At 41.8% G+C, this 12950-nt stretch overlaps 1 protein-coding gene across 1 annotated transcript in view; it reads right to left on the bottom strand.

Moving 5' to 3' along the window:
* Positions 1 to 1220: 1220 nt before the first annotated feature.
* Positions 1221 to 12950, bottom strand: part of LOC106012456 — a 34119-nt gene continuing 22389 nt past the window's right edge. Inside the window, exons 2-3 of the mRNA XM_013085482.1 lie at positions 7015 to 7951; positions 1221 to 1340 (exon numbers count right to left, since the gene is read on the bottom strand). Of these exons, the coding sequence (XP_012940936.1) occupies positions 1221 to 1340; positions 7015 to 7951 (1057 nt within the window). The remainder of the gene's footprint in view (positions 1341 to 7014; positions 7952 to 12950) is intronic.

The following is a 12950-nucleotide window of genomic DNA, read 5'->3' as shown; positions in this document are numbered from 1 at the left end:
CTGCTTTGACCGTGCCAGTCGAGGCCAACCTGGTCTAAAAGGGATACAACTTCCAGCAGATAGTCAAAAACACAAGATTTATTTTTAAAAACTTTGCGAAATCGTTTTCTGTGTGCAGTGGCAATGGGCCTAATCGTTTTTGTTACACCAAAGATTTCGGTTTCTACCGATAAAAAATCATCTGTTCACTCGCGTATTTCTGGGTATATCTGGAGGGGTATGAGAGTTCAGATGTATAATTATTATAAATGTTCACTTGCTTAGAAGCTTGATCCATACCTCGGTTGTCTCTTAATTCTTCTGGCTTCACTCAATGATCGATTCAAAGTGCATTCTTTGTGCTTACGTCAGACAGTACCCTGGGAAATTCTGTCCGTGGGTATATCATTGCCCTCCCCCCCTGTCAAATTTTGTTTTAATGTTCTATGCCTAGAACGACACGATTTAAGGCCCCATCCGGGCAAACTATTTTAGCCTGCTGTCAGGGTCAACTCGCCCCGAATGAGATACGACATCCTAGCAGGTAGACTTAAAGCCTTGATTGAAAAACTTCCCAACTAAGGAATTGAACTAGTGTCTTCTGCATGTAACAGTGAAGAGCATGATCATTACCTTAAAGATGCGGCACAGCTTTATTTGGAAACAGGTGAGTTGGGTGAAAATAATTTTGTAAATATACTCAATGAGGTTTAATATGCTCTTATTAACCGCTGGGGAATCATATCAACATAATTGAACCGCACAACCCTCCTGACCTACAAACCCCTAAAGCCAAAACAGAAAAGACCATTTTTCGTCACTACTCATCACCAAAAGCTACCTAAGGTACATAAAATCCACAGCCAACACAAAAGCATCTTGGAAAAATCAGACAAAATGAAAGCCTGCTTCCCCGACCCTCCTCTGATTGCACTTCGCCAGCCTCCTAATCTTGGCAACCTCCTCATTCGCACTAGAGCAGTAACACCCACGTCCTCACTTCCGGTAAACCCATGTTCCCCGCCTCAAAATTATCCTTGTCAAAAACCTAGATGCAAAACATGTGCCTACATGAAAGTAACAACTTTGTAGAAGGCCCCCACTTTAAAAGAAAACTTTCCCACAGCATCACTTGTGAAACCAAAATTGTAATCTACTTCATATCCTGTAAAGTCTGTCCAGCTCAATATGTAGGTCAAACTACCACCACACTAAGAGCTAGGTTTAATAACCATAGGTATTCAGTCCATAAAAACTCCAGCACACCAGTTGGCCAACATTTCAACAGTCATGGTCACAATGGTACCTCCGATTTGCAGCTTCAAGGAATTGAAATAGTCCAATATCCTACTAAAGAAAAACTTAACCAAAGAGAATCAATGTGAATTTGGAACTTGGGGTCTCACAAAATTCTCACTGGCCTTAACATCGACGAGCCCCATTTTAAGGACCTAAAATTTACAACGTAACGTACTATTCACCCCTTATGTTCCTGCAACACCCTCCCTTTGGCCCTGCCTTTCTGTTATACTCCTTACCTCCACGTACTAGTTCTCTCTCTCTCTCTCTCTCTCTCTCTCTCTCTCTCTCTCTCTCTCTCTCTCTCTCTCTCTCTCTCTCTCTCTCTCTCTCTCTCCACTTTTTTCCTTCGTGTTTCCCCTCCTCTAGCCTTTTCGACTCATTGATTGTGTTCACCGCACCCTTCTGTTATTATATTCCTTACTTCCACGCACCTTTCCACCCCCCCCCCCCTCTCTCTCTCTCTCTCTACCACTTCTGGCTTCAGTGTTCCCTTCTCTCCGGCGATTTGTACTCACCGCTCCTTTAAATATTCAGACATTTATGTACGCACTTTAGTTTTTATAGCCTGTGTATATGATGATGATGATGGAGATATTTCCGATATTGTGCAAACCACACCAATACGTAACTTATAGTGAACACTTTGTTGCTGTGGCGTCATCACCCATTTATTTTTCTCAAATACTATGTTCCTGATGAAGCCTTATTGGCGAAACGTTGAACTGTGAAATATATTTTTTTTTTTGGAAATACAACAAGGTCTTAACTGTTTTAATACCTTCTTTATACAATGATGATGATGATGATGATGATGATGATGATGATGATGATGATGATGATGATGATGATGTATAATTGTGTGGGTAAGAGCCAATCTTGACATCTATTTCAGGGGTGAGACTTCCGATTTCAACGTACATCTCCTATACGCCAATGAAAAATAAGAATAAAAAACAAAGCAAAACACAAAAAAATAATTGATGAGTGATAGAACGTTCCAACAAAAAATGAATGCGGAATAAGTGAAATATTCTACTGGAAATCGTCAGCCAAATGTTTTGCTATCAAAACCAGATGTTGAGAACGCCCCTTGTTTTCCAGCTCAGGTCAACGGAGGAACAAGCTGACGTCATAGCCTCAGGCAGATGTACACAACTTTGTGTGGCACCATGGTGAAATCAGACTCTCGTCAAAATAATTATATCGAAGAAAACGACATATTATTTTTTTGCCCGTTCGGGAATTTCTTCAGAAATTATTTATTTAGCTCAGCACCTTTCAAGTCTCTTTATAAACATTTTTGTATGTTATTAATTGAAAAATGTTGATCAAAGGCACTAGAAAACAAAAATCAAAATACACAGTTTCTAAGGAGACTCAAGCTTTGAAAGTCCCTAAACGTTGGTTTCCGTTTAATTTCCTCTCTTTTTTTATTCTCTCACACCCGGCAACCCCCACTTCTTTTAATCGAAAATATCTCTACTCTAATTAAACATACTATGGGTATTCATTTTCATCAAAAGTTAGAGAAGTGAATAAGCTTTAAGATGATATCATTAACTTAATATTCCCAAAATTGACGAGCGCCAGATTTTACCGTGTCGTGGCACATTTAATTGTTAATTGGATCTAGAACAAAGCATTAGAGTAAAATAATACAACTCTACCTGTTGTGCGCGTTCATGTGAGATTATACGAGACAGTCTATTTATTGTCAATCCATTGTTTGTTTTGTTTGTTTATCATTTTCAAGCTCTCTGTTTATATTTACCTCTCTGTTAATATAATATATTTTGTTAACCGGCGCATGTGGTGTAGTGGTCACCTGCTTCACTGTCGCAAGCAAAAGACAAGACTTGGGTTTTCGTATCGGGAAGGATTTTTTGGTTTTGTTTGTTTTTTAATCAAGTATCTCTGTTTTTGTGCATGGACGGAGTGTCCCTCTTTGTGAGGGCTGACCCTGACATAGAGTGACAGGGGGTTCTCGTGGTCTAGAGGTTACTGTGTTTGCCTCTTACTCTATAGGTCCCAGGTTCGAAACCTCTCATCGACGGAATATTTTCTTCTGTCAATTCCTTTCCTGCTCTCTAACCAGGTTTGTCGTTTGCTTTCGTTTCCACTTTCTGCCCCTCACCCCCCCCCCCCCTCTTCCCCCTCCTCTGGGCACCTCGCTCTTTCTGCGGCTTTTCTACTGCTACTCCGTAGCTCCATCTTACTACTGTCTAGACGTCTTTCAGTAACACCCGTGGTCTTCAATCTCTGACCATTCTTTAGGGGTAGGTGCCTCGATTCGCTCATTAATGGAATACTACTATAGTTAAGTGGGTTGGTGCATGTAAAGTTTCTCTGCACTAGCCTCTGTATTGAAGTGCAAAATATTGACTAGTCTCTAAGTCTTTTTATCTTTTACCTCACTTTTCGAACAACCCTCATACTGTTCATATTTTTCTTTTCTTATGTCTTTTTATTTTAGGACGCAATATTTGATCGGACAAGGAGCGACAGAATGAGAATAATCATCCAAACACTGACAAAATGAGGAAGAAAAATTATTCATCATCATCATCATCCAGTGCCAGATCTATGACAGACATCGGCGATCATGATTTTGCATTCATTCCTTTGCTCGGATGCTCTCAGAAAAGCTACGTTTCCCTGATCTTTTCCTGTTACCCATTTATTTAGGTTCCCTAAGTATGTTGTTCTGGGCCTACCCCTGCCTCGCTTGCCCTCAATTTTTCCAGTGAGAGCTAAATGTGCAAGACCCTTATGTCTATTCAGGTGTCCCAAAAACTGCATTTGTCGTTTCCTGATTGTTTTTAACATTGAGCGTCCCACGTGGGCTTCATCAAGCACTACTTCATTTGATTTCTTTTCCTTCCACGATACTCTTAGCAGTCTCCTAAGAAACCACATTTCTGTTGGCTCTATTTTATTTTCACTGTCTTTAGTGATTGTCCAGCATTCACAGCCATATAGAAGTGTTGACCAAACATAGCATTTCAGGACTTTCATTTTGGTGTTCATTGATATGTTTCTATTTTTCAGGATTGGGCTCATTTTATTGAAACCAGCCTTAGCCATTGCAGTTCTCCTTTTTATTTCTGTGGAAGATTTGGCATCAGATGTTATCATATATCCTAGATATTTAAACTGTTGGACTTGTTTGATCTTTTCACCTTTGCTAATGAGATTACAACTAGGATTTGCTGCTTTTTTGGATATTACCATGCATTCTGTTTTCTTTACATTCAACCATAATCCTTTACGTTCACTTTCTTTTACAACAGTATCTAGAAGCAATTGAAGGTCTTTTTCGGAGCCTGCTATTAAAACCGTGTCATCTGCATACCTGATGTTATTAAAATTTTCTCCATTTACTTTGAGGCCTGGACATTCTTCTATGTTTCTAAGGATTGTTTCACTGTACATGTTAAAGAGGTCTGGTGACATAACACATCCTTGCCTCACTCCTCGCCTAATCTGCTTATACTCACTGTATTCTCCATTAATTCGTACAGCAGCGTTTTGATCCCAGTATAAATTTCTGATAATTCTTAGGTCTTTTCCATCTATGTCTAGTTTTTACAGTATTTTAAATAGCTCATCAAGTCTAACTTTATCGAACGCCTTTGAATAATCTATGAAGCATAAATACAGATCTTTCTGTGCTTCAATACATCTTTCCATTAACATTAGTAAGGTGAATATAGCATTTCTGGTGCCCTGAAAAATTATTATTCGAACTAAAACGCCATATTCCTTGGCGATGTCATGACAAACTCTACCATAACAGTCAGCCCAGGTTGAGTGGTCTGGTAATTAGCCAACAATCTGAACACCCAATCGCCATCGATGTCAAGAGGAAGAACAAATTGGTTTATCGTTCGGCCTCCGAAATCATAAATAGTTGTATAAAAAGCTTAAAAAACAACGACGCAAAAAATAGCCCTGTAATGTTACATCATAGGCTGTGCACACTGGCGTATTTATTCCAGTTCACAGTAAAGGCACTTTCTTTTCTTTTTTTCTTTTCTTTTTTTCTTTTTTTCTTCCGCTTGTACCCTGGGGTGTCGCGGGGAGACACAGGTGTCTGTCTGCAGCAAGTCGTGTGGCCTGTAGGAGGGACATCCCATGATCTTTAAGGGTGTCTGCCACAGATTCACTCCATCGTCGCCTTGGTCTTCCTCTGGCTCTCCATCCAGAATATTTAATGTTGTATGCTCTCAGAGCTGGATGGTTTGAGGGCATCCGCGTGAGGTGTCCGAACCACTTGACCTTTTGTTTTTCAATGTGTGGTAGAACTGGTGTTGCTCCCACGGTGTCCCTTATGACTTCATTTTTAATTTTGTCTCTTCTTGTTTTGTTGACCGCTCTTCTTAAGCATTTCATCTCGCATGTGACCAGTTTCCTCTCTAGGGCTTTTGTTAGAGTCCATGTCTGGCACTGATATGTGAGCGTTGGAAGGAAAATGGCGTTGATGAGCTTCGCCTTGGTGCTCATGGGGATATTGGGATGTTTCAGGAGAGGGCCCAGTTGGTAGCTGACTGCGTTGGCTCTCTGGCATCTAGTCTCTATCTCTCCATCTAATTTTCCATTTTCTGTGAAAATGCTGCCCAAGTATTTGAATTCTCTGCTTTGTTTTAGTTGGGATCCATTGATGTTGATATCCACTTTACCTGGTCTCCTGCTAATTGTCATGACTTCGGTCTTGCTTATACTGATCTTCATGTCATATTTTTCGCAGCTGGCATTTAGTTGGTTTATATGCTCCTGTAGCTGAGTCTTGTTGTTAATCATTGCCAGGTCATCTGCAAACATGAGTTCGTTGAGTGCCTCTGGGTCTGGATTGGCCTCTTTTGTTATCTGGTCCATGTAGATCACGAAGAGCAGAGGGGAGAGATTGCAGCCCTGTCTCACTCCGGATGTTACTGGAAACCAGTCCGATGTTCCACTGGTAGTTCGGACAGCGCTTCTGCTGTTGGCATAGATAGCCCTGATGTTGTCTAGCAGTTGTCCCTTGATGTCGTACTGCTCTACGATCTTCCATAGCTTGTCCCTATTTACTCGATCAAAGGCTTTTTCTTGATCCACAAATACGAGGTGGAGATCTTTGTCGTATTCCAAAGCCCTCTCACACAGTTGTCGGAGTGCGAAGATTGCATCAGTGCACCCTCTTCCTTTTCTAAAGCCAAATTGGGCGTCACTGAGAAGATGTTCGGTTTTTGCGCGTGTACGTCGCTCTAGGATTTTTGCATACATTTTCCCCACATGACTGAGAAGAGATATGCCTCTATAGGTGTTGCAGTCTTTCTTGCTGCCCTTTTTCTTCCATATTGGCACCACTATCGCATTTTGCCAGTCTGCTGGCACTTTTCTTTCTTTCCATGCTTTTTGGAAGATGATTGTAAGCCAATGTATTCCGGTTTCGCCGCATGCAAGGATGGCTTCGGTTGTGATGCCATCATCTCCAGCTGCCTTGTTCTTTGGACTAGTTTTCAGTGCTTCTCTCACTTCACTCTCCAGGATGGTAGGTTCTGAGTGCTCAGGGTAGTTGGCGGTGAATGGGCACTATGTGTTTTGTGCCTGTACTCCTGATGGGTTTAGTAGTTCTTGAAAATATTCTTCCCATCTTTTTATTATTTCTTTCTCTTCGTGCAGAGCTTCTCCATTAGTATCGTTGATGACAGTGGTGGGTACATAGGATTCGTCTCTCGTTCTCATTGTCTTTACCTTCTTGTAGAACTCTCTTGGTGAGGTCTTGCAGGTTTCACTTAGTTTTTCGCCATACTGGGTCCATGACTTTTCTTTTGATGTTATAACGACTTTCTTACTGTGTCTTCTTGCAAGTCTATATTTAATGTAGTCCTCTTCGTTTTTTGACGTGACCCATACATTATACAGTCTCTTTTTTTCCTTGATAGCATCTTTAACTTCTTCGTTCCACCAGGCTGTTGCTTTTCTGTATTTTCCTCTTGTTTTCTTGGTACCACAGACTTCTTTCATTGTGTCCAGGAGAGTTGTTTTGAAGGTATCCCAAGCTTCCTCTACGGTTAGTATTTTAGAGTTGATAGAGCCTAGTTTTTCATTTAACGTGCTTCTGATCTGAGCCTGCACCTGATCATCTCCAAGTTTATGCATATTTAGTCTCTCTTGCTGTCTTTTATGTTTTTTGGGTTTTCTTTCTTTCTTGGTGGTCAACGTTGTGATGATTGGCCTGTGGTCTGTGTCCAGGCCTGCATTGGGGATGGCTCTTGAGTCTGTGATTGTGATCCGCATTCGTGTTCTCGTTAATATGAACTCGATCTGTGATGAGACCATGATGTTGTTCCATCTGTACCAGGTGTAGATCTGAGAGGCTCTGTGCTGGAAGAAGGTGTTGGTGATGAATAAGTCGTGCTCTGCACACAGTTCCAGTACATGGTTGCCGTTATAATTGCATGGTGTTCTGTGGTCACTGTGTGGACCCAGGTGTTTTGTCCACGGTGTTCTTCTCTCTCCGACTCTTCCGTTGAAGTCTCCCATTACATAAAGGTCTTCCTCGTCTGGGATGTTGCTAATTAAGTCCGAGAGTTGTTCGAAGAAAGAGTCCTTTTCTTCGTCTGAGTAGGAGTCGTTACACGGTGCATACACCTGAATGTAGTTTGTGGTCTTTTTGCCCTCTCTAATGCTGATTTTGATGAGTCTTTCAGAAATGAAGTCCGTATTCAATATTTCCTTTGCTTTGTCAGGGTGTATGATGAAACCCACACCGTGTTCAGCTCTTTGTTCTTTTCTTTCCCCACTCCAAATGAGGACAAAGTTAGAGTGGATCTCTTTTGTGCCTGTCCCTTTTTTCCTGATGTCTGTAATGCCCATGATGGAGATCTTGTTCTGGGTCATGAACTCCACTATCTCAGGTTCTTTATTTGTCAAGCTGCAAATGTTCCAGGTCCCTATTTTTTCATTTTTTCTTGATCGTTGTCCACTTTTCTCGCCAGGTCGTTTTCCGTTTTGATCAGTCCGTTTGTGTCTCCTTATGTTTTCTTGAGCAGTGTTTACATCCACTGCCGGCCTGCTAAGCCAGTCGCAGTTTCACCAGAGCCCCGTTGGCCAGCAACGTTTCGGGGTGACCCGGGTCGGACTTCACGGCAAGCGTAACGCCTCAATGACATAAAGTCACACCGTACTTCACCCAGACCCAGCTATCCCCTACTTTGTCCTGTTTCCATCTCCCACGGCGTGGACGAGGGGTTGGACTTCGAGAGATAGTAAAGGCACAATCTAAACCAAATGAAGGGCACAAGTGAAAGGTTCCACACGCACTCGACTGTCGTGAGACTGGTGTTTTACGCTTCATTTGGGCGTAATGGCGCGGCACTTGGTGTGCCCCCTCGTCATTATAGAGAGCACAGAGCGGTGGCCATGACAGTGCAGTCTAGGAGTGCATAAATCTCTGAAAACAGACATATTTCTTGTGCTATAAATATAGCTGTTACGTGATTTCTCAAGAGAACCAGCCTCTTTCAGCGTCTATAGTTTTTAGGCCCTTGAGAATTTTATAATAAAAGGAGTATAGATTCTAAGGCCGGATTCTATTATCACGCAGCATCTCTTATACAATATGATGATTGTAAATTCTTATGCACAGCCCTTCCAAAAACCTATAGATCTACAATAAGGTTGCTTAATTAAGGAGGCAGAATGCTTCAACTGTGCATGTCAGGCTCAACCCGGGCTGAGGGTTGACACAGCATTTCAATATACTGACGGAGATATCTCATAAAATAACTTCTATTTCAGGAAACTTAACTCTTCTGCGTTCATCGGTGAAGTTTCTTACCGCTACCCTCTGAGGTGTGTGGTGATCCCATGTCTTTTAAAGAAAACGTTTTTACACCTCCATCGACATAATTTAAATCATATACGACGCAGGCTTCCGACCCTGTCTGTCCAGTCAACCCGGGCTGAGTGGGAAACATCCCAGCAGGAAAAAGACCAAGCTACTCGATAAAAATCCTACCCACTCGGAATCGAACTTGGATCTCCTGCTTGCAACAGCGAAATGCGTCCAGCAGATAGATGGAAATACTAGGAAAGAAACCTTGCAACAAGGGAACTGAACTTGCGTCTGCAGTGTGCAATGGTGAAGCGCCCCACCGCTACACCACAGACACCAGTGATATGGATTTAATGCCCCTTTCAACACTGTAAGGTCGTTCGAGAACAGAAACCTACTAGCTCAACGTCCACCTCTGACAGGACGGAGCCAATCAGGCGAGAGCCTTAAACACTCTCCAGACAACGAACAATCAAGAACGCCCGGTCAGGGATTTGAACCCGGTCCATCCTACCAGCATGATACCGACAAAACTAACGGTATTGCATATAATGATATACAATTGGTGATAAAAGATTGTAAGACCACACATTTATCATACGCATACACTCGAATTTTGATACCAAATAATAGTATTGAAAAAAGCATCATAGTCATAGACTTGTTTCCCCTTAATCAGTTCCAAATTGAATCGAATGGTGTCCTCATCATCCAGTACTAGATCTGCGACAGACATCGCGATCACGGTTTTTCTTTCATTCCTTTGTTCGGATGCTCTTAAGAAAACGTTTCTGATCTTTCCCCGTTATCCATTTGTTTAGGTTCCCTAAGTAGGTTACTCTGGGTCTACCCCTGCCTCGCTTGCCTTCAATTTTGCTAGTGAGAGCTAGATGTTCAAGACCGTATGTCTATTCAGGTGTCCCAAAAACTGCATTTGTCGTTTCTTGATTGTTTTTAACAGTTAGCTTCCCACGTGGGCTTCATCAAGCACTACCTCATTTGAATTCGTTTCCTTCCACGATTTTCTCAACAGCCTCCTAAGAAACCACATTTCTGTTGCTTCTATTTCAGTTTCACTGTCGTTAGTTATTGTCTAGCATTCCCAGCCATACAGAAGGTTTGACCATAAATAGCATTTCAGAACTTTCCTGTTGGTAATCATAGAGATGTTTCTATTTTTCAGGATTGAACTCATTTTATTGAAACTAGCCCTTGCAATCCTCCGTTTTATTTCTGTGAAACATTTGGCATCAGATATTATCATATATCCTAAATATTTCAACGGTTGAACTAGCTTGACATTTCAACATTTGCTAATGAGATTACAAATAGGATTTGCTGCTTTTTTATATTTCCATGCATTCTGTTTTCTTCACATTCATCAATAATCCGGTGCCTCAATAGTGTACAGAAATTACGGCACAGCGCGCGGTCAAGGATATAATATATATCTATGATCGTACGTTAAAGTTGTTTTCAACTATTATTTTATTGTATTGAAGCTCATATTGCAATAGAAATGGGTTTCAGTGTTCTCCTATCTTTTATTCCTCAGCCCATTAGACACTTTACCGTCGCACGAAGAAGACTTGAGATCGTTTTCCGCGTGTGGAAGATTTTGCTTGTTTGTTTGATTTGTTTGGTTCATCGTTTGTTTCATGTCAAGCTTCAGAGTTTGTCCACTGGGGTGTTGCATCCCTCTCAGACCTGATTGGTCTTTAAATGCAGGGTCAAAGCAGCCTGCCTTCTGAATAAACCATGTCACGACGCAGTGGAATCAGGCGCTTGTCAATTTGTGGGCATGTGGAATTATTGGTATCTTATTCTTAAAGCGTATTTATTTGTCTTGCCCTCGATGAAAATAACATTCATTTATCTTGCATAGAACTAGAGATATTTGAGAATGAAGGAGGTAGGGAAAGCTTGGTTTCAGAGGAAAAATTGGCCAGAAAATGGCCGCCAAAATCTGGCAACTTCTAGACCTATAGCTTGAGAGTCATTGAAAACTAAGAATGTACATGTATATTCTAAGAGTTAAGTAAAATTCGCATAGAAATATGTTTTTATATGTATAAAAAAGTTGTTTAGAAAAAAAAGAAAATTTCAAAAAAATATTGTCAACCTGGAGGGAAAATGCCTGTTTCTTCGATTTTATCATTTTGACGAGCGCGTGATTTTACCACGATGCCTCACATATTGTGTTGTAATTAAGTAACAGTTAGGCCTCTTTCAACAGTTAGGCCCATTGAAAGGCAGGACCTCAAAAGTTAATGCCAGTCTCCAACAGCAGAATTGACCAAGCCTGGTGGAGAGCCTTGAAATGTCGAAAAAGTCCAAGTTAGAAAACACACCCATTAAGGATTTGAATTATGGACTTCTGCGCTGGCAAAGCTGATGTTTATACCTTTTTTTATAATGAAGGTGGGTTTCTTTTCTTCCCCCCCCCCCCCCCCCCCCATGGGCACAAATTAAACCATTTAGGAGATATAATATCCCAGCAGAAAGACCAAGGTACGGGATAAAATGTTCTCCCTATTCTGAAATCGAACACCATTCCTCTGCGTGCGACAGTGAAGCGCCTATCGCTACACCACAGGCGCCTGGCAGTTAAGCTAATGATGAAAGAAAAGGACAAAGGGTTGTTAAAAAAAGTTATTCGGCAACATTTAGTTTTCGAACTTTGACTCCCCACGAGCAAGCGCACGTAGTCAACATCAAAAACAGCACACATTGGCCAGCCCTGATTACGAGCCCTGGTAATTGGCCGAGGATCGCGACCAGGAACCGTAATCGATGTCACTAGGCGGAACAAATCGGGTTACTCTTGCGCGTGCACACATCGTTATCTCCCCTGAGCGATTAGGCCAAAGATAGAAATGCCTCATTTTGTTGTCAAATCGACCGCTGCTGCTCTTATCATCTTCTTCTTTTTGTATTTTCTGTTTAAGCTTCATGCTGTTCAGTTGGTTTCGGTTCTCTTAAGGACAAAGGGAAACACTGTCTTGTTCTTTTTATGCTCAAGCAAGTTCCCTTTAAAGTCACCAGGGCAGTGCCTGGGAGACGTTGTAATATTTGTGTGAGATTGTTTGTTTGTTGTTGTTGCCTTTTCTGGGTTTTTGTATGGTAAGGGTGAGGTTCGACGTAATAAGCTATTTCCCATCCCCGTAAATACCCAACCCGCATAACACTCCAAAAAAGGAAACTATATGAACATGGAAACCGTTGCGTGGGCATACTCGTCCAGTCCCGAATGCATAAACGAATTAGGAAAAATAGAAAATTCACTTTTTTCCCCTCCCATGACTGCAGGCAGCTGAGGAGTTGAGTTAACACATTTGGGGGCGGGGGGGGGGATCATAGCAGCTTTGCTTCCAAGAATCCCATAAGCCAGTTCAGCCTGGTCTCCTGTGGGGTCTTCAGCTCGATCCTGTGTCCAGGTACAACTGACCAGGCAGGTCAGAGTTTAAAACTGCGAGAAGCCGAAAAAGAAAAACACTTTAACCTACCGTCCCATCGACCCCACACGACTTCTAGAAAGGGACAGCATCTCCTCGGCATCCATCTAACCACCATCGTCATTTTTTTTTCAGGGTGGGATAAAAAAAATTCAAGTAATTAATGAAACCAGTCAGGCGTGCACTGTCTCATCACTCTCGCTCGCCGAAGAGATATAAGAAACTGACAGGACTTGATGGGAAGATAAAAGATAAATAATATGATATAAGAACGATGTGTGCAGTGATCATAAAATGTTATACCCCCCTCCCCTCCCACACATACATTTTTTCTCTGTATCTCTATATCTCTTCCCCATCTCTTCCATCCCAACCGCCCCCCCCCTCGCTCTCTC

The sequence above is a fragment of the Aplysia californica genome, unplaced genomic scaffold, assembly GCF_000002075.1.
Source record: "Aplysia californica isolate F4 #8 unplaced genomic scaffold, AplCal3.0 scaffold00015, whole genome shotgun sequence".
Classification (NCBI taxonomy): Eukaryota; Metazoa; Mollusca; class Gastropoda; order Aplysiida; family Aplysiidae; genus Aplysia; species Aplysia californica.
This window is presented reverse-complemented; position numbering and strand designations above follow the sequence as displayed.